We start from the raw sequence: 24555 nt of genomic DNA on the forward strand, positions 1-24555 counted from the left end.
ATTGGATGGTGTGGAGGAACAGAACATTGTGTCCTCGGGAGGAGTCTATAGTCAACCTACTTGCAGACATCTTCCTACCACTTGGTGAAAGTCTTTTTCATCACCCTTTGTTGCTGACGTAAAACAACATTTAGGTTTCTTATTAGGGCCTTTAAGGCCAATAAATCAGGGCTGATCAGTACTTCAGTTAAAAAAATCAAAATATTGGTATATCTGCTGATATTTATTATTTGTATCAAACATTTTGATTTAGATTAGATAGTTTAGATGGGGAAAAAAAGAGTTTTATCCAAGATATGCACTGAGTGAGACATTTTACAGACAGAAAAATAAGCTTGTCAGTGCCCTCTGGTGGAGAAACTATTTAATCAGTGTTTCTAGAAACATATCTTTGGCATTACTGCTCTGCAATTTTTCAATATGGATGTAATCTGTTAGGAATTAATGTTGGCTGGTCATTTGGTTAAGCTATTCATGGTCTCCAGTGGATAAATCCTAATGTATTTGGGGATCCCCTGAGCCAGTGAAACATCTCCACATTTATTGGATGGATTGACTCAAAATTGTGTATGTTCAGGGTTCCCAAAATATTGATTTCCTTTATTTTCCTGATCCTCTGACTTCTACTCTAGCGCCACCAGCGGGTCAAATTTGTAATGTGTTTTTTGGTTTATGAACAAATAACTGCAAAAATAATGACATTCTCATCAGCCTCAGCCATATACACGTACGTTTAGTGCTATGTGCTAATTAGCAAAAAGCTAAGGCACCAAACTAAAATGGGGACTGTGGTACACTACAGCTGCTTAACATTAGCACTAGGGATGTTAATAGTTAACTTTAAAAGACAATAAGAATTTTGACCGATAAATACTATCAGTTAAAATGTTAAAACAAAGTAAAACGTATTTAAAAAGTTTGTTGCATCCATTTCTCAATAAGTTGCGTTTTAAGCTCTTTTTTTCTGCTAAGTTCATGGCTCTCTGCTGAACGGTGCTCACAGAGCTGCGTGACACATGCCTTTATATCGATCAATATCGGGTTAAATCGGCCATCCTACACACATGTATGCCAGGCAGACACACAGCTGTCCACGGACACAAAACATATGTTCGAGCCTCCCAGATGGGGGAACTGAAACTCAGTTGCCAGCTTGCCGGTTAACAGTTAATGATCAGTTAACACAGGTCGGCTATTGAAAAAAAATAATATATATATATAATATAATATATATATATATATATATATATATATATATATATATATATATATATATATATATATATATATATATATATATATATATAAAAAAAGCATCCCTTATTAGCACCACGAACTGCTGGCTATAGACTGCGCTGGAATAACTGGCTGTATTCTATTTGAACTGATTTGATCCATCACCACTGTAATTATGGGTTTTGTAGTTTTGACAAACTAAGTGAAAATAAGTTTCTGTAACATTTGTCTCACAGCAATTTGGATCCCACGGTGAAAAAATAGACAAGTTGATTGATAAAATGTTAATGTACTCAAAGAAATTGTTTCATTTCTAAATATTTTTTCTTAAGTTCATTTATTTTATAGAATAATTCACCGATGTAATTTTACTTTAGCCGGCTAAGTAAAAGCTAAAGTAAATGATTAAAACAATATATTGTTAGAAAGGTAAGAAGTTGCACTTTAGTTTGATAACATTAAATTAACTGAAAACATTACAAGGTTATATATATTCACATTTAAACAGATATTCTGATAGAACGTGTGTGTGTGTGGACACAGTCCCGTTACCTGTGTATTTGCCCCATTTCTGAATCGATTCATTAAGTGAAATGTTATTAATGATTGGCACGAGTAGGCCTCCATACACACCCCTGAAGTTACATACAATTAAGTAACGTTACTGCCAGTCACTATGAAGCGGGCGGAGCAAAGCTGTCTCTCCGCCTCCTGTCAACCCCTATAACTTAACTCTAACTCCAACCGTCGGTTCATGTTTTCTTAATCTAAATGTGGTCACAGTTACCCCACAGAACCGTCTCCGATACGCTTAGGTGGCCTTTTTTTTACCGCCTCAGTCAGCGCCATGCCGTGCACGTTTTCTTACAAACAACCGTGCTGCTCGTGGGACCCGACCAGGCACGCGACCTGCGAGCCGCCGCTCTCCCATAGGACATGCGGCACCGGCCGCAGCTTCGCGGAGGGCACCTTAAATGCAACTGTGATATTTTCTTCCCAAAGAAATGGGGTCATCCTAGCTATACATTCATAGATGGTGCCATAAAATGTGTGAGTTAATGTTGGGGTTGCTGGCAGTTATTGGAGACATTACCACACCAGTTCCACACAATGATGCATTATTTGCACTAACTTGGACCTGTTGTGTTGCCTGCAGCCCTGCTTCTCTCATTTCTCCAGTAGGCTATGTGGCCTGACCTAAATAAGAGTTATAATGTACATGGTATGACCAAGAGTGGTGACATGTAATTTTATATAATCTTTCCTAGATTACTGTGGTGAACTGATAGCAGGTGGTTGATTTAATTGAGCACCAACATCTTTGTCTGTTTTTAATTAAGTCATGTTGTGTTTCCAGTTAAGATTCTTGTTTTTATTTTCTGCTTTTACCATCTGTTGGGGGGGAAGACAAGAAAGCAGAAAAAATGTGCTGAGATGAAAAATGACTCTTCTCCCCCCCAGGAGGTTTTGAATCCTGAAACCTGACTATCTGTCTTTCTTTTTCACAGGACCTCGGGAACCAATGTTGCTGCCATTGATAATAAAATTGAACAGGCAATGGTGAGTGAAGAGTGTATGCATGTATGGTCCCTGATCTATACATACACTACTGTATTATGGTGGTCTTTATGTTCTTGGTAGTTCCTATATCCAGCTCTCATGCCCGTGTTGATTTATTTTCATGTTATTAAGAACCATACGGCCTTTATATTTGTTTGTCTTTGCCATTAAGCATAAACACACACTGAATACACAGCTAGAATGAACACATGAACAAATGTAGCCTTTAGCCTTGAGCTTCACTCTGATGTCCTTGTCTGCTGCATGTTAGGACATGATAAATCAGCCTCCGTGTGACTCTGCTGCCTCTAGTCAGGTCCTTTATGTTGTTGACCCTGTGGCACATTTCATGTCTCCTGCAGGACCTAGTGAAAAGCCATCTGATGTATGCGGTGCGTGAAGAGGTGGAGGTCTTAAAGGAGCAGATCAAGGAGCTGTTTGAGAGGAACTCTGTACTGGAGAGGGAGAACGCCGTGTTGAAATCTCTGGCCAACAGCGAGCAGCTGTCCCAGCTGCCCGCCCAGTCGGCCACCAGCTCCGGCACCACGCCCCCCCAGCAAGGACTCATCCAGCCTCAGCAACAGGCCCAGCCTCCGCTTCAAGTTCCGCCTCAGCCGCAGTCACACGGCCAGCTCCAGCACCACCCCACACCCCAGCAGCTCCAGACTCAGCCTCAGCTCGATCCTGGCCAACAACAAATGCAACCCAACGTCACCTCCGCTTGAAGTGCATCAGCCCTGCTTTGCATAGTGCAGGAAAAAAAGAAGAGCATCTTCTCTACAACTTATTACAGTTAGTTTATGTGAAATTAAAAAGAAGGAAAAAAAAAAAAAAAAAAACTTTGTCTTCTTAGCCACCAGCTTGACCACAAAGTACAGTGTGTGTGTGTGTGTGTGTGTGTGTGTGTGTGTGTGTGTGTGTGTGTGTGTGTGTGTGTGTGTGTGTGTGTGTGTGTGTGTGTGTGTGAGACTATGAATTGATGTTGGAATGCGAGTGTGTATGCATCTGTACTGTGGGCCTTTCCAGTGTTAATGCAATCATCAAGAGATACAGAGAGACTTGGACAGAGAAAGTGTGTGTGTAGAGCCAGAGTATCAGGGAAGGTCGGGGTGTTTGTTTTCATCTTGGCAATGTTCCAGGAGTGGTTGACTGCTGGGTCCAAGCTCGTGGACAGGATGTCTTCTCTTGGACCAGGCCCAAGCCAGACCAGTCGCGACCTGACCTGAAAGCTCAAACCGTGGGTGTTGGAAAGGGAGGGCTTCACCCCACATAAGGGACAAAAGGGAGTGATTGTCAGAAGAGAGCGATTCTTTTTTTTGAAATGAGATAATTGAGTGGGTAAAGGGGTATTTTTAGCATTGCTGTTTCATGTTGTAAAGTAAGAAGTGGGAGTGAGAGTGTTTTTCGGAGCGCCACACCGCTGCCGTTACTTTTACATCAAATCCAACCCTTGCATCAGTCTTTTGAGTTCTACTGTTAAGTGTTTTATTTATTACAGGGCTGCTATTCTCATAAATGAACAATTTCACAAAACCTGTTTAACAGAAGCCCAGTGACTTGTTTCCTCTTCTACAGTGTTTCAACAGATTGGCCATACTTCCCAATGCTTTAATTGTTAAAAGGGCAGGTGAAAAAGAAAATCTGACAAATGTTTAACACTAACTAAAATTGTACGCTGCAATTGCCAATTCATAGCTCAAGTCAAGATCCAGTGTGAATGTACATTTGTGTATAGTATAAAGTATTAAGAGCCTTAATGGGTGACTCTTCGCCTGTTTACATCAAATCTTAACGAGAGCCTGCAGAAGGTATTTGATGAAGATTCAATTCTGTTGGTCGTTATATCTAAAAGTGAATTAGTATTGCCATCACCCCCCTCCTTCATGTTTCTTTCTCCCAATGTCTTTCCTGAGGGGGGGGGAAAGCTGTGAAATCATTCAACCTACTTTGTAACCAAAGATGCAAAGCTGTGTAAATTTATTATTTTTAAATGCACACATGTATTTCTTTCATGTATTTTTTTTCCTTTTGTTACTTCCTCCTTCACAACATATTTTGTTGCTGTTCAGCATGTTCTGCATGATCTGTAATCTTCAAACCACTTTCTTACCTCATTTTTATTCAGCACTCTTATTGTAAGATAGTCTGAACAGTGTAAATGGGGGAGGGGCGGGGGGAATGATCCGGAGCAGAGAGAAAAATAACCTAGTGTTAGTGACACTAGTCCCAGAAAAATGAAGTGAGCCATGTTTTGTTCATTTGGTGTTTGAATTTCATATGCCAATAGTTTTGTTACATTGCAAATTTTAATGTATTTAAATAAAAGCAATATTCAGATTCCAAAATGTCAGTTTCTTTTGTTACAAAATTTCAGAAACCAGTTTTGTAAAATAATCTAGTGTTTAGAACATCTGAAACCTTGGACTGTTTACTGGAAAACTACCTGAAATACAGTATGTACCAACTTCTGTAAGCTCAAATTGCTCTCGATAAAGCCTTGGATACTTTCTGTATCCTCTTACCATTCATAAACCCAACGCCCACACAGATGCAAAGAATGTATAAGTGAACGTTTTGGATACTTAAAGTACTTCTCATAGAAAAGATGGAGGTGGCTGGTTTATGTTAATACATTTTATTTGTACAGCACTTTTCATTGACAAATCAATCCCAAAGTGCTACAGGAGATTAAAAACAGGATAAATTAGTCAGCCAGATGGCACTGTTTGATTAAAAGAGAAGATGGAACTTTTCAGTGCCAGGCCTGGAGTTACAAATTGATGTGAAGCTGTACAAAAATACCAAATATTTAAAGAGAAACTCATTTATTTGAAGAAACATTACAAAACAATTCTCAAGAAAAAAAGTATTGAGAACAAACGTGCCATCCCAGCAAATACATAGCTGTCCTCTCTGAAAATAAATACTTCCAAGCGGTCTTCATGATGTGTCAACAGTTCCAAGTGGGGGGAGGAAAAGCTCCTTCCTGCCCAGAATAGGACATCCACAATACAGACAGCAGAGTACAATGATATGGACAATTAATGGGAACTTATTTTAAACATACTCTTCCATTGACACTTGCACACTCGAGTTCTCACAGTTGTGCGTGTTGTACTCGTGTCCCACTTTTGTCCTCCCTCCCATTAGTAAGGTCAGTCAGTGGGTCAGCACATCCCATCCATCAGAAAGGTGGGGTTCACGGTGTAGGTCTGAGCAGCAGGACAAAAAGGGGTTCCGAGTATTATTCGTCATGGTCTTCTTGCCAGTTAACCCACGGTAACAAATCGGCTGCCTTTGTTGCTTTGTGCTGTGGTTGTGCGCTGATCTTTTAGGATGCGGAATCGCTCATTCAGGGTGATCGATGTTTGCTGTAGAAAGATAAACACACCGGAGAGTCGTTAACACACTTTATTGAGCAATATTTTTCAGACAATGTGAGGATACAAACACTTGGAATTAAAATGGTCCTATGTGTGTGTATTTAAGCATGCAGAAATCTAAGTAGCATGCGCTCACCGGTTTCCCAACACTGTTGATGTCAAATTGCAGAGGCACTCCTTTTGGTATTTTCTTCTCCACCTGTTCCACCTTGACAGGAGCAGAGATGGCAGCTGGGGGATGCAGGGTCCAAGCAGTGGGAGGCCTACGAAGAAGTCACACGCTCAGTCACTTTTATCTGGTGGTGTCTTGTGTTGTGTGTGTGATGTTTGGTGTGGAGGTCATAACCAATAATTCCACATTTCCTTGTGTGTGTGTGTGTGTGTGTGTGTGTGTGTGTGTGTGTGTTTGAGAACAGACAGGCAATTACACAAACCAGTATACAAAGAAAAAAAAATAGTACAGTGAGAAAACAAAGTGTAGTGGCTGTTTGTATAATGTTCCTGTGTGTGTGTGTGTGTGTGTGTGTGTGTGTGTGTGTGTGTGTGTGTGTGTGTGTGTGTGTGTGTGTGTGTGTGTTTTTAACTATATTCGTGGGGTCCAAAAACCAGGAGTCCAGTATACTTGTGGGGTCGCGACAGCTTTGTGGGGCCAAAATGCTGGACCCCACAAGTTTAAAGGGCTGTTTGAGGGTTAACACTTGGTTGTAGGATTATGGATAGAATTAGGTTATGGTTAGGGTGAGGGTAAGGGTTAAGGTTAGGCATTTAGTTGTGATGGTTAAAGTTAGGGTAAGGGGCTAGGGAATGCATTACGTCAATGACGGGTCCCCACAAAGATAGTGCCACAAATCTGTGTGTGTGATAATACACTACTATACCAGTTACTATGAATACAAATAAATGTGCTTTTGGAAATGATTTCCTAAACTATGTCTAAAACCAGTATGTAAAGATTGTGATTTTTACTCAGGCTGAGTCCTGGCTGTGGGGTTGTCAATTGAAACGGTCAAAATTCCACTGCTAGTTGTCGATGTGCGCCACCTAGTGGATAAACAGCAAAGTTGTATGGTCACACAAACACAACAGACACTCTAAACTAAACTGGCAACTCTCCAAATGATTTATTTCCTCAGTGCGGTTTTCCTCTTTGTATTAGTATTACAGGCAATTTGGCATTTTGACAACTGGAGCCAAAATAGACTCTGTGATGTTTAAAAATACTCACTGCCGAGTTCTGACTGGAGAACTGCTAGGATTTGGCTTTTGCACCTGGGCCTGTACCTGTAAATATGAAGCAATGGACATGAAGAATAAACACAGTGGTGTACTGATGTTTGGATTTAGTCTGGAGATTTAGTCTTAAAATGCCCAGATAAACAGGTTATACTACACATGCCACAACACATTCAGGTTTAATCTACAAATACAGTACGTTTAACAACTCTCGCTGTCAAAAATAACCCATCATGTACCTTGAGTCCTCTGTGAAAAAGAAATGTGGCCTGGCGTGCTTCCCTCCGAGTCTGCTGGACAGGCGGCAGAGGTCTGCATGAGTGCAACACAAAAACAGTATTGAAACACAGCTGTGAATTCAGTGTACAGTGTGTGATGTAGGGCTGTGTATTGGCAAGAATCTGGCCATACGGTACATGGGTCACGATTCAATATATTTCGATACTGTGCGTAAGGCATTATATTGGGATTTTTTTTTTTTTTAAGTATAATTTTAGAAAAACTAATATTTAAAAAAAAAAAAAAAGACATGATGTGCATAAAAGTCAAAGAAGTTTACTTTAGGTAAACAATTCAGTACAAAGAAAATCAAACTGCCAGTTTGGAATTGTGGTTCCCAGGTTCTTAGTGAGCTAATGTTTATATGCTAAAGTAGGCCAAAGTTCAGCCATGGCTACATTGTTAGCTTCTAGCAAAAAGTCAGGCACTGCTAGGCAAGGACACTAGTGGTGTGTCTCAGCATAGCGATCTAGCGGTAGGGGGTTTAAACACAACATAAACGTGAACCACTGTCTAACATGAATATTTTTTTTTTTTTAAATCAATATTGTGTTTTTGAAAATCGATATAGTATTGCAAAATAAAAAAAAGTATCGATTTTTTCTTACACCCCTAGTGTGATGCTGTATACGCTGCACAGTTCACCACACAACGTAGAAAATTAAGATCAGTCTTTTACTCCTCCATACCTGTTCACTTACTTTCTCGATTACACCTCTTAAAACAGTCTAGTGCGTGATGACAAAGCTTAAGACACCCTGACTTTGGGGTCCTACACCAATCCCACAATGCTCCTCATGTTTAGAGAGAACTACACATTAGCCCAAGTGCACCGTAGCACTGTGTACAAGTTGTCATAAGGTTTTCTCACCGTCTTCGCAGCTGAAATGGTCTCCTGACTCCTGCAGCATTCTGACCTCTCTGTAGATCGGGCTGCCTGTACGGCCGCCTCTGTGCCTCTGGCTTCCTGTACGGGGCTTCAGTGCGTTGAATGAAGGACTTTGTTTTCTGAAAAGGGAGGTGCAGTGGAGGAGAGACACAGTAGAACAAAAGACAAAACTTTTGAAAAGCTGCACTGCTTCTAAAAATAGGCTGCAAGAGACATTGTTAGTTCATGATACTGTGTAACATATGCAAATCGGAATTTTGAGGCAGAGTTAAAATCCAAAAGCTCCCATTTCTACTTTAGTTCTTTACCATGCTTTAACCAGCATTAAAACATGGTTTAATAAATAGATACACTATGCTGAATCTATGAATTACTGTCTGAAATCACGTGTGATGCAGCTTCATACTAAAACTTGAAAGTGACGTGAGACAGAAGAGAACAGTCGCTTCATTTTTAAACACTTAAAAAAGGACAGGTAAGCTCAGTGAGGAACAGTACCCAATTTTGCATATAGCTCTGTCTTTGTTGAGTCTCTTTGTTGGCTAGGGCAGGCACAAGTTTTTGCTAAAGTTGGTCAAGCTTCAGTGTGATATCAGCACCAGACAGACAAGAAGGGCTGAGCGATAGAGACGGAGCGCATTAAAGTCCCGCCCCCACCAGACGGGAGAACAACTCTCTGCTCTCTATTGACTTGTATTGCGTGAAGGTGCCTCCTCGTCAATTCCGTCTGCTAGCAAACAAAAGAAAAATGACTAAAAGCTGCTTTGTGATGGGATGCACTACCAACATAGTAAAGAACTAAATTTTTATAAACTGTCCAACCGAAAAACTGAACTTTTAGTTAGACAAAAATGGATACAGACCTGTGGAATCAGCACGAAAAATGGGAAGACTGTGGGATCCTGACATCAACCTAATATTCAGCAACGTTATGTTTGCAGCAAGCATTTTGTTACCAAGTCAAATATCCAAATGTCAGTTTTAGGCTAACTATATTTCTGTAAGTTAAGCTAAATCATTTTGACAGTATGCAACTTATGTTAATAGTTGAATGTGGATTAATCAGAAAGCTATGCAGCATTATGTTTGCAAGTGCCTTAGCTTGCTAACACATAGCTAACATTATCTTACTAACGTAACTTCTCCTCTCTGATAGACATAGGGTGGTAAAATCATCCTTTGACATGCTTAAATCTAATGTTTTTAGCTAGCTACAGGCACTTTGTTAGCGTTTCAGCCCTTAGTTGCATAGTGTGGCGCTGATTGTTTTCTAGACCGAGTATGGCGATGCGCTCTGTCTCTATGGCCAAAATCTTCTATCCTGATAAAGGTCATTTTATATCTCGATAACGGTCTATATCACGATATATCATGTTTTCTGGTAATTTAATAAAAGGTCTATATGAAATTGTGTATACTCCTGTGTGAACTGAAAAATGAAAAGGACTGAGTATTTTCTCAAGAACTTAAGTGCAAAATGAACATAACGTGCAAGGATTAGAACGCAAAGCAGTGTCCAAATGACATAAATATTGCTGTGCCGCAGTTCGTTCAACATCGCGATAGAAACACTGAAAAATATGTACAATAGACATGTATGTATGTATGTATGTATGTATGTATGTATGTATGTATGTATGTATGTATGTATGTATATATATATATATATATATATATATATATAATACCATACATATTATAATAATATATATATATATATATATATATATATATATATATATAATAATAATAAATATATATATATATAATATGTAAGTGCTGTCAGTTAAACGCATTATTAACAGCGTTAACGCAAACCCATTTTGACGGTGTCAATTTTTTTAATCGCAAGATTAACGTTCTTTTTGGCCTAGCAAACTTTCTAGTTTTTTTCACATGCTGTTGCAACAACTAGTAACGTTAGAAAAACTACAACACCACACCGGATCTAGCTAGACCGGAAACAAAACAACAGGCACGCCGCACACACTTGTCTGGGCTTGCGAGCCGGCCAAAGAGTAGTAGGCTCCCAGTAGGTCCCAAACGTTTTGAGTAGATGGCGAGCGCGAGACACCTAAATGGATGCCAATAAGATTCTGAATGGAAAGTTTATTTTTAAAAAGTTGCCAAATGGTTCCATTGACAAGACCAAAGTGATCTGTGTGTTTTGTCATCGTGAACTGAGCTATCATCGCAGCACGTCCAGTCTGAAATACCACTTGATGGCCAAGCACACAGCTGATGCAAATTCTCCGCCCCCCTCGTCAAAGCCATTACATTGTGTGAGAGATTATTTGCTCCAAGTGAGAATGTTAGTGTGAAACTGAACACTACAGTATGCCAATGTTGTTTTCAATAAAAAAACATTTGCACAAAGCAAGCCGATCCACTTTTCCATGTTGATAAGAACATTAAAATGAGAAAAAATAATGGGACAAAAATAAATCAAGGGACATTTAGAATAGATAAAAATGTGCGATTAATTACGAGTTAACTATGACATTAATGCGATTAAATATTTTAATCGTTTGACAGCACTAATATATATATATATATATATATATATATATATATATATATATATATATATATAGCCAAGCCCTATGGACAAGTTTTCATTGAACTCTTAATATTGATTCATCATTTCCTCTCGTTTTTTTCTTTACAAATAAGTGATGCATTTTATATCTCTCGTTTTAGCAGGAGAAAGAGCTGTTTTTAACCCAACTAGGGCTAAACATTGACACCACTATTTTACTTGTATTAGCACTAGCACATTTTAGGCACCATGAGTCTTTTGAACCTCCCTACTGAATATACATACATAAAGACAGAAGTCCAAAAACCTCTAATACAGACACCCACACACAAAAGAAGGATTTATAGTGATTAATTCCTACAGTCTGAGCAAATATTCTCTTATTCATTTGATTCAGTTACTGTTATGTTCAATACGATCTTTGCATACATGTCAGTATTGCCAGCTGTCTACAAAGAGGTTTCAGGCCAATATCAGAGGCTACTATCAGTACCTAGAGACACATGTCCTTATCTTGGTGGGCACTCCACTATGTCCTACATTACCTGGTTGAATGCTGCTCTGTTAAGCGTGCCGACTCGTTTCAGCAGGGCAGCTGGCCGCCTGGCGGCCAGTCCTGTGATAACCCCCTGACCTCGTCGTCGACCAGGTGGGGGAGGGACTCTTCTGTTTCTTAATTTAGGTGCTCCTCCTCGGGGCACGCCACCTCCTGGTAAAGATAATATTAGCGACATTACACATGTACGGAGTTGTTTAGACAGAAAAAGCAAACAACAACAGAGAAAGCGTAAGGACACACCTCTCTGGACTGGTCCAGCAGTTCTTGATAAAAGTCCCCTTCCTTGGGTTAAACGGCCCTTCTTCTTGACTGGTCGGCGGTTCACGTTGGCTTGTTTCCTTTTTAACTGTTGCTCTTTTTTGTTCAACCGAATGATGTCATCTGTTAAATTTATCACATGAGCACTGATAAACAAGGGCGTCTGAATGACTAAATGAGACATATTTAGTTAACGTTAGCTAGCTAACCCCACCCGTTAGTAGCTAACATTAACGTAACGTTACTCTATTATAGTACGTTAACGTTTGTGTTTGCTATATAGGACCTTACCTAATGACATGTCGACTTTGTCGGGAACCGCTGGTCTTTTCCCCCGACCTGCTGTAAAATAATCTTCGTTCATACTTTAAAAACACAAGAGACAATCCCTAGTGCAAAGACAAATACAACAGTAGAACGTCAGCCGTGCTAGCTGTTCGTCCCTTTTGAGACTGCGACCCTCCTCCGAGCGTAAACGGCGCCGCGCATGCCCCGTAGAGACGTTACATCTGCATTGTGGGAAATGTAGTTACATTCAATTACAAAACGGTGTTACAAAACCTAGCTAAACAACAGCGTGCTGCTGCTCGTAACTGGACTGCTAAAAGACTAGCTACTTTGTCTGCCGTTTCTTTTGGTTAGCTTCAAATTACCTTTGCCAGAACTACTTAAGGTTTTATTCATTGCATGTTGCACTGTCTTTGGAGAAGGTACGTTACGTTACATCTTCAACGCGCTAATTTGAATGAGAAGCTTTGAGCGTTGTCGTACTGGCTGTTTATTTGTTGTCATTTAATGTGGCTAATGTTTCTTAATGTATTCTGTATTCCAACATAAGCTTGTTTTCGTAAATATAGTAGTGTAGTGTTTTGCTAACGGACGAAGAGTCAGTTGAGTTTTTCCACAATTTTCACTGTGGTTTACTTGCAGCTCATCTTTCTCCTCTGCACCAAGGCGACTCTTGAGGCTTGTTACCCACAGTAATCATAGACCCACTTCAGTATTCTCCTCCCCGAGCAAGTCATTCACCAGTCAAACCATCATGTCAGACAAAAAACGCAAATCAACATCTTCAGCTGCTGCTGGTGGTAAAGAGCCCAGTGCTAAGCAGCAGAAGTTGGCCCCCATGAAGGAGGAGGAGAAGAAGGAGAGAGTTGAGGGCTGGCTGCAGGACCTTGTGAAGCAGCAGAGGACAGAGAAGAAGGAAATGAAATTCAACAAAAAGCGCCTCCGCTTTATGTCTGATACTGAGCAGGCAAAGCAGGGCTCAGAGGGTGTACTGTACTGGATGTTAAGAGACCACAGAGTACAAGGTAAACAGATAGTAACCACTACCAGTAATGCATCGAAAGACCATTATTGGCTTGTATTTTCTCCATGTTCTCATGACAAAATGTTTTGTGTTTTTCCCTCTGTGTTTTAGATAATTGGGCGCTGGTCCAGGCCCAGCGGCTTGCTTTGGAGGAGAACCTTCCTCTGCACATCTGTGTCTGCCTGGTTGTCCCAAAATCAGAACTGTCTACTCTGAGACATTACAGCTTTATGCTAAAAGGTCTGAAAGAAGTTGCAAAGGTATTGACTTTATGATTCTTTGAATGCACAGCCATGAGGACAGCCATACATTCCAATAATGCATTAATCAGTTTGTCTATATTCAGAAAAAAAATCATACGTTATATTGCATGTATTCTGTTGGACCAGCAACCAGATCAAGCAATACAACACGTGCAGGCGCTACAAACATGCATTACTTTATTTTTTAATTATAAAATAAACAGTTGGTTTGAATCAGGTAACTTCCAGAAAACCGACCTGGTAACTTGAGTTTGGCATTTTTGACATTCAATTTGTTAAATGTAGAGCTGAAATGATTAGTCGATTATTTGATTGACAGCAAATTAATCACAATCTTCATGTATTAATCACTAAGTTGAATACACAAGAACAATTCCAACCTTCTCTGGTGTACTCCTCCAAATGTGAGAATTTGCTGCTTTACATTTCACTATATCAAACAGGTGGTTGGCCAAAACAAGCAATCTGGAGATATACGCTCTGGGTAATTGAGACAGGTATTTTGGACAATTGCATAAGGTTTTAAAGACCAAATGATAATGGATAAATAAATAAAAAAAATAATAGAATCATCAATAAGTCCCTCACATTTTTCCTTATTCAGTATAGCTGTAGTTACAGATAACATTAGATGTGTAATGGGTGAAGGTTGGGGGGGTGGTGGTGGTGCATTGAATGAAGACACAAGTCAACTAAATTGTACACACCCAATTTCTTAAAACTTTTTTCAGGATTTGTGATTCAGGTACTTGAACCCACAACCAAGTATTTGAGGCTTAACTTTGTTTTTCTGCTTCCACCAAACAGGAATGCAAAACATTAGACATCCAGTTCCACTTGCTGCATGGTTCGGCGGGGGACGTTCTCCCTGGCTTTGTGTCTGACCGTGGCCTGGGGACAGTGGTGACCGACTTCTCCCCCCTCAGAGAGCCACTGCAGTGGTTGGAGGATGTTAAAAAGACACTTCCAAAGGACATTCCCCTCATACAGGTAAAACCTTTGAGAGGGAGAGAGTGTTAAAGCGTAACTCTCGCCAAAATGCAACCTAGGGTCTTTTTGTGAATGTACCCGAGTCAAACCTTCGTTTAAAAGCATATTTAGGACGGAAGCGCCACTTTTAAGATGTACCGTATTTTTGTTTTTCGGTCAAATGGCCTTTTGAATGGGAGTAATAGCGGCACTTTTATGCTAGCCTCAAAATAGCTATTTTTGAAACACTAAGAAGGCTCGACACAACATGAAACTTTGCTCAAAGTGTCACGGGGGGCTCCACACCTTAATGAAAGCATTGACAACATTGTTTGTGTTCCCAGAGTTTACTAAAAAGAGAGGTTTTGAACAACTCACCGTAGCTCTTGTTTGCGGCCGCTACCACCTCGGCAGTCAAAACGAGTCGATATCAAAACAAGTAGCCACAGATTTAGTATATCCCTTGTGCACCGGTGTAGTTAAGGTGTAGAGCCCCCCGTGATACTTCGAGCAAAGTCTCATGTTGCGTCGAGCCTTCTTAGTGTTTTAAAAATAGCTATTTTGAGGCTAGCATAAAAGTGCCCCTATTACTCCCATTCAAAAGGCCATTTGACTGAAAAACAAAAATACGGTACATCTTTAAAGTGGTGCTTCCGTCCTAAATATGCTTTTAAACGAAAGTTTGACTCGGGTACATTACAAAAAGACCCTAGGTTGCATTTTGGCGAGAGTTATGCTTTAATAGGATGCTCTGCATTCTGGTTATTTGCCGTTACAAATTTTAGTTTGATTTGAACAATGTAATTGATCTCCCTCTCATTTTATGTGTATTGCTTTCTATTTGTGCCCATGTGTGCTGTCAGTATTTATTTAGTATCTGTTATGTGAGTGAAAGACCTCATTTTCCTTTTTATAGGTTGATGCCCACAATATTGTTCCGTGCTGGGTAGCATCACCTAAACTTGAGTATGCCGCCAGGACGATCAGAGGAAAAATCACTAAGCTGTTGCCAGAGTTCCTCACAGAGTTTCCTCTGGTAGAGAAACACCCATACACAGCTACTAGAACAGCCAAAGTAAGTGCTGCTGTAAAGGTGAAGGGCACATTCAGGTTGTTGTGAATAAAAGTTAATATGCTTTTGTAAAGGGAAAAAAAAAAGAAGTCATGCATTTATGTTTTTATGTCACATTCAAGGACATTTTGGCTCAGTTAAGACGACACAATCATAATTTGTCTTTTCATAAAAATATGTGTTGCTTTTGGAAGTGTTTTCATATATCTGTACAAGGAAAAGTAAGTTGTCGGTGAGCTCATTGATGGGGAGTTTGGAAGTCAGATTGCTGCAATAAAGCATGTTCTTTCAACCTTCAGAGGCTCCACACATTATTTATTGACGACGAGTGATGGAAAAGTAGCCAAAAGTATAAATGTCCTTCCCAGCATTAGATATTAAAGCTGCAGGGGGGTGTGCTTTCACTGCAGTGCTGCGATTGATATGCCATTCACTAGTTTGAGCCTCTTGATAACATTAGCAAGGTGAAAGGCTCACAACTTCACCTCCTTTTTGAAGTTTGCAGTTCTCTACAAAACCAGAGTGTATATTTTAGCTCATCACTGTCAGCTCTGACCTCGGTTGATGTTTTTCTTCTCTTTTCTCCCACCTTCACATTACAGCCAGTAGACTGGGACAAAATCCTGGCCTCCCTGCAGGTTGACCGAGCAGTTGGAGAGCCGGAGTGGGCAAAGCCAGGCACCAATGGAGGGATGGCCATGTTGGAGTCCTTCATTGATGTACGCCTTAAACTGTTTGACACCCAACGCAATGACCCAAACGCTGCTGCCCTCAGTCAGTTGTCCCCCTGGATCCGCTTTGGTCAGTAGTACATAAAAAAAAAAAAAAAAATGGGTGTGAATTAAAGGGAAAAGATGGCTTGTAAAAATCTGCAGCAACTTTATATTAGCTCTAATTTACTGTTTTATCACCTTTTTTCATATTTCCTTCCACGCTTGTGACCTATCAAGCTTTAGGCCTGGTCATAGTACAATAACTACTTCAACTTTCTTTTGTTGTTGTCAATAGTTTAAAATCAGGTCCCCAAATGATTGATAAGTGCCCCACAAGGATCAATATTCAGATATCTGTTATCAATTTAAAGCTTGCTCTTAACTCCAAATGGATTAAAGCTACACATTTGGATTAAAGCTACACATTATGCAACAGCTTTGATGTTCCTACTCCGATCTGTACTCCTAACGGATATACAACAGATACAGTACAGGTAGCCTATTTCATTGGTGGCCCATCCAACCCAGAAGCAACCTCTGAGTGGCCCAGCATAATCAGATAATTTATATCCTATTTAATATAGACTATCCTTTATTGTTTATAATAGATTACTAGTGTGTTGTCTTGCCAGATTTGCTCGCGGCACGTAGAGAAAACAAAACCAGACACTGAAATCGCGAGCCAGCCGGGTCTTTCTGAACAGCCCAATTGGTTAACATGGATGCTGAAAGGAAGCGGGCAACGCTTCCCAGGGCTTCAGGGTGCCGCTTCAGGGTGCGTCTTGTCTGCGTCTGTTTCTCTGGCTTAGACACAACTAAGCCCATCCACTATATTACTTAGAAATACCCTAGTATCGCTGCTGTTTGTGATTGTTTCTTTTAATAGTAGTAGTAGTAATAATAATAATAATGTATACTTTATTAGTCCCAGAAGGGGAAATTACAATGTTTTTCACTCTTGTTATTACACACATTACACACAGGCATACAGGCCTGAATTACACACACATGCTCAGTACCTATACATGCACTAATGGAGATATGTCAGAGTGAGGGAGCTGCCCATGGAAAGGAGGTTCGGTGCCTTGCTCAAGTGCCCAGGAGGTGAACTGGCACCTCTCCAGCTACCAATCCAGCACCATACTTTGGTCCGTATAGGGACTTGAATCAGCAACCCTCCGGTTCCCAACCCAACTCCCTACTGACTGAGCTACTGCCACCCCATTTTTTCATCACGTACTTATTCCACATATTTGTCAGTTGTGTCTAAGCCAGAGAAACAAGCAGGTGCGCACACACACACACACACACACACACACACACACACACACACACACACTTTTGTAATGTAATGGCCCTGCAGTACAGCATTGTAAGTACTTAATGTCAATGTCAAATTTATTTATAAAGCACATTTAAACAACTGTGGTTGACCAAAGTGCTGAACAAGACAGAATATCAAATACAAAAATTATCAAGTAAAAATACATGCATACAGAAAACGTTTGATAGTAGATTGTCCTACAAAACTCACATTGAACATGTTCAACGCTCAAGAACTAAATATTCAAACTGGATTCTTTTATGACAACAGAGCTTGTTTCTCCTTTTGTTTAAAACAGAAATAAAAACTTTATACAGTTGTGCCATTTGATTAATTACTTAAGAACACTATCAAACTCACCACTATGAGTTACAGTGAGGAAAATAAGTATTTGAACACCCTGCTATTTTGCAAGTTCTCCCACTTAGAAATCATGGAGGGGTCTGAAATTGTCATCGTAGGTGCATGTCCACTGTGAGAGACATAATCTAAAAAAAAAAATCCAGAAATCACAATGTATGATTTTTTTAACTATTTATTTGTATGATACAGCTGCAAATAAGTATTTGAACACCTGAGAAAATCAATGTTAATATTTGGTACAGTAGTCTTTGTTCGCAATTACAGAGGTCAAACGTTTCCTGTAGTTTTTCACCAGGTTTGCACACACTGCAGGAGGGATTTTGGCCCACTCCTCCACACAGATCTTCTCTAGATCAGTCAGGTTTCTGGGCTGTCGCTGAGAAACACGGAGTTTGAGCTCCCTCCAAAGATTCTCTATTGGGTTTAGGTCTGGAGACTGGCTAGGCCACGCCAGAACCTTGATATGCTTCTTACAGAGCCACTCCTTGGTTATCCTGGCTGTGTGCTTCGGGTCATTGTCATGTTGGAAGACCCAGCCTCGACCCATCTTCAATGCTCTAACTGAGGGAAGGAGGTTGTTCCCCAAAATCTCGCAATACATGGCCCCGGTCATCCTCTCCTTAATACAGTGCAGTCGCCCTGTCCCATGTGCAGAAAAACACCCCCAAAGCATGATGCTACCACCCCCATGCTTCACAGTAGGGATGGTGTTCTTGGGATGGTACTCATCATTCTTCTTCCTCCAAACACGGTTAGTGGAATTATGACCAAAAAGTTCTATTTTGGTCTCATCTGACCACATGACTTTCTCCCATGACTCCTCTGGATCATCCAAATGGTCATTGGCAAACTTAAGACGGGCCTTGACATGTGCTGGTTTAAGCAGGGGAACCTTCCGTGCCATGCATGATTTCAAACCATGACGTCTTAGTGTATTACCAACAGTAACCTTGGAAACGGTGGTCCCAGTTCTTTTCAGGTCATTGACCAGCTCCTCCCGTGTAGTTCTGGGCTGATTTCTCACCTTTCTTAGGATCATTGAGACCCCACGAGGTGAGATCTTGCATGGAGCCCCAGTCCGAGGGAGATTGACAGTCATGTTTAGCTTCTTCCATTTTCTAATGATTGCTCCAACAGTGGACCTTTTTTCACCAAGCTGCTTGGCAATTTCCCCGTAGCCCTTTCCAGCCTTGTGGAGGTGTACAATTTTGTCTCTAGTGTCTTTGGACAGCTCTTTGGTCTTGGCCATGTTAGTAGTTGGATTCTTACTGATTGTATGGGGTGGACAGGTGTCTTTATGCAGCTAACGTCCTCAAACAGGTGCATCTAATTTAGGATAATAAATGGAGTGGAGGTGGACATTTTAAAGGCAGACTAACAGGTCTTTGAGGGTCAGAATTCTAGCTGATAGACAGGTGTTCAAATACTTATTTGCAGCTGTATCATACAAATAAATAGTTAAAAAATCATACATTGTGATTTCTGGATTTTTTTTTTTTTTAGATTATGTCTCTCACAGTGGTCACACCTACGATGACAATTTCAGACCCCTCCATGATTTCTAAGTGGGAGAACTTGCAAAATAGCAGGGTGTTCAAATACTTATTTTCCTCACTGTATATGAAAAGTTGGATGGTTATCACTGACATACAGAAGGCATCACCACATTTACAAGGGCTTGCTATTTAAGCTGCCGAGATGTTAAACATCCTTAGTTGAGTTCAAAGTGAACGGCCATGACACCAGATCACAGAATAGATTAGCTTTAATAGTTATTCATACCAACTCTGACCATTTTACCATTGCCTCCTCATTCTGTCCATCTTTATCGGTCTCTTATCCTCTTTGACCATTTCTGCTTCCTCCCATCAGGCCACCTGTCAGCCCAGCGTGTGGCACTGCAGGTTCAGCACAGTGGGAAGTCTGCAGGTCATTCTGTCTCCTCCTTCATTGAGGAGCTGGTGGTGCGCAGGGAGCTGACCGACAACTTCTGCTTCTACAACAAGAAATACGACTGCGTGGAGGGTCAGTTTGGATCTCTTATTATATCGCGTCCTGTTCACTCTGTTGTGATGAGGGTCCTATTAGTGACAGTAAATGGAATTAATTGTCTAAATTGATAGCCTTTAGGGCATGTTTGAAATGATTCAGCTCCTGAAGTTGTCTTGTTTTTTTTGTTTTTTAAATGTTTTATTATATGTGTGTGTGTTATTCAGGTGCGTATGAGTGGGCTCAGAAGACCTTGAAAGATCATGCCAAAGACAAGAGGCCGTATCTCTACACGCGTGAACAGCTGGAGAAAGCAAAGACGCATGACAAGCTCTGGAACGGTGCTCAGGTACCTTCTTATTCAAATGTTTTTGATGTAACATTTGCTCGTCAGTCTGTGTTGTTCCTTACTGCTGTTTATTTCATGTTATCTCCATTAGTACCAGATGGTCACTGAGGGGAAGATGCATGGTTTCTTGAGGATGTACTGGGCCAAAAAGATTCTGGAGTGGACTTCTTCACCTGAGGAGGCGCTCTCGATCGCTCTATACCTAAATGATCGCTATGAGCTGGATGGCCAGGACCCCAATGGCTTTGTTGGTGAGGACATAGATTAACCTTATGCCCCCAATCGCTCGGAAAAAAACTGCTAAAATAACAGACCCAAAATTAACCGGGGAAACTCCTCAATCATAAGACCTATATGCATACAACTGGTCTCATTTGAAGTAGAAGTAGGTAAGAATTTAAGGAATATGAATGTATTGTAACTAAACCTATTTCTATTACCATTCCAGAGTAAATGGAGATGCAATGAAGAAAAAATGTAAAAAAAATAAATAAAATCTAGTGTTATTTTAAACCTCAGAATTTCTAGTTTCTAGCAATACCAAGCATGTCGTATGAGACTGACAAACTAATCCCGGATCTTTTGATCACAACTTTCTCTTATAATTACGAAGTTTATATTTGTACAACTTTATTGTTAAAACAGTTTGGACAACATGCAGTTAGGTTACAGATTCTGAAAGCTGAAGATCTAATGTTTTCAAATAGTATAACATTTATATCGTATATAAATAGACCATTATTAAAAAGCAATTTTTCTTGATTCTTTGGTTCAAGAGGCGATTTACTGAATTTCCCTTTCTCACATATTCATGTCCTCCCTACTGTGTGTCCCTCATGTAGGTTGTATGTGGTCTATTTGTGGCATCCATGATCAGGGCTGGAGAGAGAGAGCCGTTTTCGGGAAGATCCGCTACATGAACTACAAAGGCTGCCTGCGGAAGTTTGACGTAGCCCGGTTTGAGAGAAAGTACTGTCCCAAAAACCTTTGAAGCATAAAATATTTTGAAGGATGGGAATAAAATGCCTGGCAGCTTATATCTCCTACATCTTTACCTCAGGGGGCATTTATAAGCCTTTCTTGCAGAGGATGTTTAGTTCTTCACGGACTGTTTTCTTTTTTTCCAAAACATTGGGCCGTTTCTTTTACTGAATATTCAGACATTCATAATTTAACATTAGATTACCACAGTGCCTACTTAGTAAGCATAAAAGCTTTTATGCTACTTTTTTATTTCTGTTTTTTTGGGGGGTTGTTTTTTAATGTTAATTAAATTGTATTTTCCACAAAAGATGCCTTGTTTATCATAAATGTTTCAACAACTGATTCCACAACATCTGCTGTTCTTTTAGAGGAACTCTGAGGACTTCTTTCTAAAAAGCCCTCTTTTCATACCAAACCATTTTCTGTTACTTGTGTCAGTTTCTTTACCCATTTACAGTTCATCCAGCTGTAATTTATCTGTAACACCTGAATACCACATATGTTGCCTAAACAGACATGTTTGATTATTCTTTACTGAAAAGTAAACATCCGCCCACAATCACTCGCTTTAATGATCGTATTCAAATGTAATTCATAATTAAGTATAGCCACACTTTGAACTATTGTTATTTACTGTCCCAGCTACTGTGATAGATCAGTGACTAAATAGAAAATAATGTAATCAAATCTGCACATGAATGAGCTGTCAACATATTGATGACAAGAAAATCATTTGATTAAAGAAACTTGTGTTCTTCAAACCAAAATGGGAAACAAAAAAGACATATGTACAGTATTACATGCTCATATTTGCAGGGACTGGGATAAATCACAGTTGCAAATGTGGTTTTACTGAGCACTGATGTAATTAAGCATTGAAACAAAAAACACTTCTACCCAACCTAATTAACTGCACCCTCACTAGTGGATAAAAACAACCCCTTCAGGTAACAACGCACAACACCATTTCACAAATTACAATATAAAACCTCTATGGGCCCTTTTGTTGTGTTAGTTCATTACCAGGGAAAGATGTATATCTTCCAAGGTTTTGCTTTTATTGTTCTAATTAGTTGAAACCAGTTGGTATGGTTACAGGGAATAAGAATATTACAGTGTGATATAGTGTGAATATAGTGAAAATTACTGGTTTAAGGTCCTTGGCACTTATAGTTGTTCCTATAGGTTCAAAATATGTATAAGTTCCTATCATATTGGCTATTTGCCTTCACATGCTGTTGAAGATGAAGAGTAAAGCAGTTCACACTTATAAGATTGAGGGGAAAAAAACGAGAAATGCATTTTGCATTTTTGCACTGTTTTACTCTTCATTTTCAACAGCATGTGAAGGCAAAACAGTTCTTATAAGATTGAGGGGAAACAAACGCAACCTTTCTTAACATAAACTGATCTTGTAGTGATGTGTGGTTATATTGAATGCTATTGTTGACATATATGCATCTTAGCCTACTCCATGTGCATGAGCAATAACAATAAATTAAGATTACACACCTAATATTAGCTCAGTTGTGTAATTTTACCAACATGGCTTCTGCAGCCTGGTGCAGCGTCTCACTTAAAAGCCTGCTCGAAATTCTGTCTCTGAACTTTGTTTCATGCTCACATTATCACTTCAGTTAGTAGCACTGTTGCAACCTCAGGTGACTGTCAAACAAGATAAATTGCTTTGCTAAAAACTACAATGCACAGTTGTTTTAGGAAATTATTTTCCTTCCTGCGTTCTTTAACAAGACATCCATGCTAGCGGCTCTGTGAGGCTGCACTTTGAGCTAAATGCTAACACTCTCACAATGACGATGCTAACATACTTATGTTTAGCACGTATGATGTTAACCTTGTTCACCAAATTAGTTTAGCATGTTAGCATGCAAATATTTGCTAATTAGCGTAAAGCTGAGGCTGAAGGATGTCATTCGTTTTTACCTGACAATGGCGCTAAAAGAAAAGTTAAGGATTACCAAATTTCATGGCAATCCATCATATAGTTGTTGAGACATTTAACTGAAACACACATCAACCTCATGGTGGCGCTAGAGGGACATCACCAAAGTCATTAGGATTCCTCCTCTGGGGACCATGAATGTCTCTACAAAATGTAGCAATTTATCTAATAGCTGTTGAAATATATCAGAGCGAAGCGGGACGTTGTCGTCCTTAGAGCCATGCGTGGATAAAAATACTAAACGATGAGATATTGGATGTGTGAGCCATGACTTTCTCTAACGAGTTTCTCCTTGACTTTTCAAGTGTATTAGTCATTTCAGCACAAGAGCATCAGACTTATACTATGTATGTACTTCTGTTAACTAAGCTTTAAACAACATGTAGAATTACTAACATTGTACATTGTATAAGTACACACAACACAGTTATCAAAGAAATATGTGAGGAAATACTTGCAAGGCACATGAGTTATCTGCTTTGCCAAAGACAAACCATTACCTTATGTTTATTCCTCTCCTTCACTTAATTGTCTTTCATTTCATTCCTAGACAGGAGCCGTTGTACATTCATTCTTTGCTGTGAAAGCGTGTTAAATATGATAATGATGATCAGACTTATATATAAGGAGAATACAACCACAGCAGAACTCCTGTCCTAGTTTACCTTACCTTACCTGGTAGTTTGCGTATAAATTGAGCGGAAAGCTAATCTCAGCCACTAAGACTGGAATAACGATGAGAAAATGAAAACAGTAAAGCGGGGCTCGAGTGTAATCAATGTGCTGTTGATATTACTTTTCCCTTTTATCTACCAATATTTACTGTCTCCAAATTACTTTTTTGCTTCCACTGACTTTCACTGGAGTCTTGTGAGCATTATTGTGCCATGTACCCAGCTGAATAATGTTATGGCCAAACCTTGACACTCCAATACGGTTCTGTACAAGCAATTTACAGCAAAGAGGGAGAGGAAATTGTGGTCTTTACATTATCATTCACTGGTCAGGGTTCTTATAAGAATTCCTCACAGGGCCACATTTGCCCTACAATATATGGTCATGCATTAGTATTCAGGCTTTTTCCCCTATGAAAAATGTCCATCCATTTTATTCTTCATCATCCATTCTGTTCAGGATGACAGGACGCGAAGGTGCATGCACCAAACACTGGGCAAATGCATGGTACACCCTATTGTGTTTTCTAATTAGGATAATTTGCATGTCTATAGACTGTGAGATCCTCTCCTGGAACCATCACCTTATCGTGGTGGAGAGGTTTGTGTGTCCCTATGAACCTGAGGGCTGTGTTGTCTGGAGC

General features: G+C 39.9%; 3 protein-coding genes across 8 annotated transcripts in view; 2 read left to right on the plus strand and 1 right to left on the minus strand.

Annotated features, from left to right (window-relative positions):
• The window catches only part of LOC116046137 (TSC22 domain family protein 2-like), a 29397-nt gene extending 24261 nt beyond the window's left edge, over window positions 1-5136 (plus strand). For both annotated transcript variants that reach the window (XM_031294365.2, XM_031294367.2), the window contains 2 exons: window positions 2745-2796; window positions 3159-5136. In XM_031294365.2, the coding sequence (XP_031150225.1) occupies window positions 2745-2796; window positions 3159-3521 (415 nt within the window). In that variant the 3' untranslated portion in view covers window positions 3522-5136. The remainder of the gene's footprint in view (window positions 1-2744; window positions 2797-3158) is intronic.
• A 459-nt stretch (window positions 5137-5595) lies between these two features.
• Window positions 5596-12483, minus strand: LOC116046169 (UAP56-interacting factor). 2 transcript variants are annotated; one of them, XM_036005336.1, is made up of 10 exons: window positions 12228-12483; window positions 11919-12059; window positions 11665-11828; window positions 8641-8699; window positions 8563-8610; window positions 7652-7724; window positions 7405-7460; window positions 7146-7220; window positions 6316-6442; window positions 5596-6167 (listed from the first exon to the last, which is right to left on the minus strand). In XM_036005336.1, the coding sequence occupies exons 1-10, from the start codon at window positions 12298-12300 to the stop codon at window positions 6066-6068; spliced, it is 918 nt and encodes a 305-aa protein (XP_035861229.1). In that variant the 5' UTR covers window positions 12301-12483; the 3' UTR covers window positions 5596-6065. The 2 variants fall into 2 exon arrangements, with proteins under 2 accessions (XP_035861229.1, XP_031150286.1); XM_031294426.2 differs by having other exon boundaries at window positions 8563-8699.
• LOC116046146 (CPD photolyase) lies at window positions 11715-22557 on the plus strand. 4 transcript variants are annotated; one of them, XM_036005329.1, is made up of 11 exons: window positions 12455-12646; window positions 12867-13249; window positions 13360-13508; window positions 14319-14501; window positions 15397-15555; window positions 16155-16353; window positions 19825-19977; window positions 20169-20290; window positions 20382-20541; window positions 21133-21291; window positions 21364-22557. In XM_036005329.1, the coding sequence occupies exons 1-10, from the start codon at window positions 12624-12626 to the stop codon at window positions 21279-21281; spliced, it is 1680 nt and encodes a 559-aa protein (XP_035861222.1). In that variant the 5' UTR covers window positions 12455-12623; the 3' UTR covers window positions 21282-21291; window positions 21364-22557. The 4 variants fall into 4 exon arrangements, with proteins under 4 accessions (XP_035861223.1, XP_035861222.1, XP_031150246.1 ...); XM_036005330.1 differs by lacking the exon at window positions 12455-12646 and adding an exon at window positions 11715-11906 and having other exon boundaries at window positions 21133-22557; XM_031294386.2 differs by having other exon boundaries at window positions 21133-22557.
• Window positions 22558-24555: the final 1998 nt, after the last annotated feature.

Source organism: Sander lucioperca, chromosome 9, assembly GCF_008315115.2.
Source record: "Sander lucioperca isolate FBNREF2018 chromosome 9, SLUC_FBN_1.2, whole genome shotgun sequence".
NCBI classification, from domain to species: Eukaryota; Metazoa; Chordata; class Actinopteri; order Perciformes; family Percidae; genus Sander; species Sander lucioperca.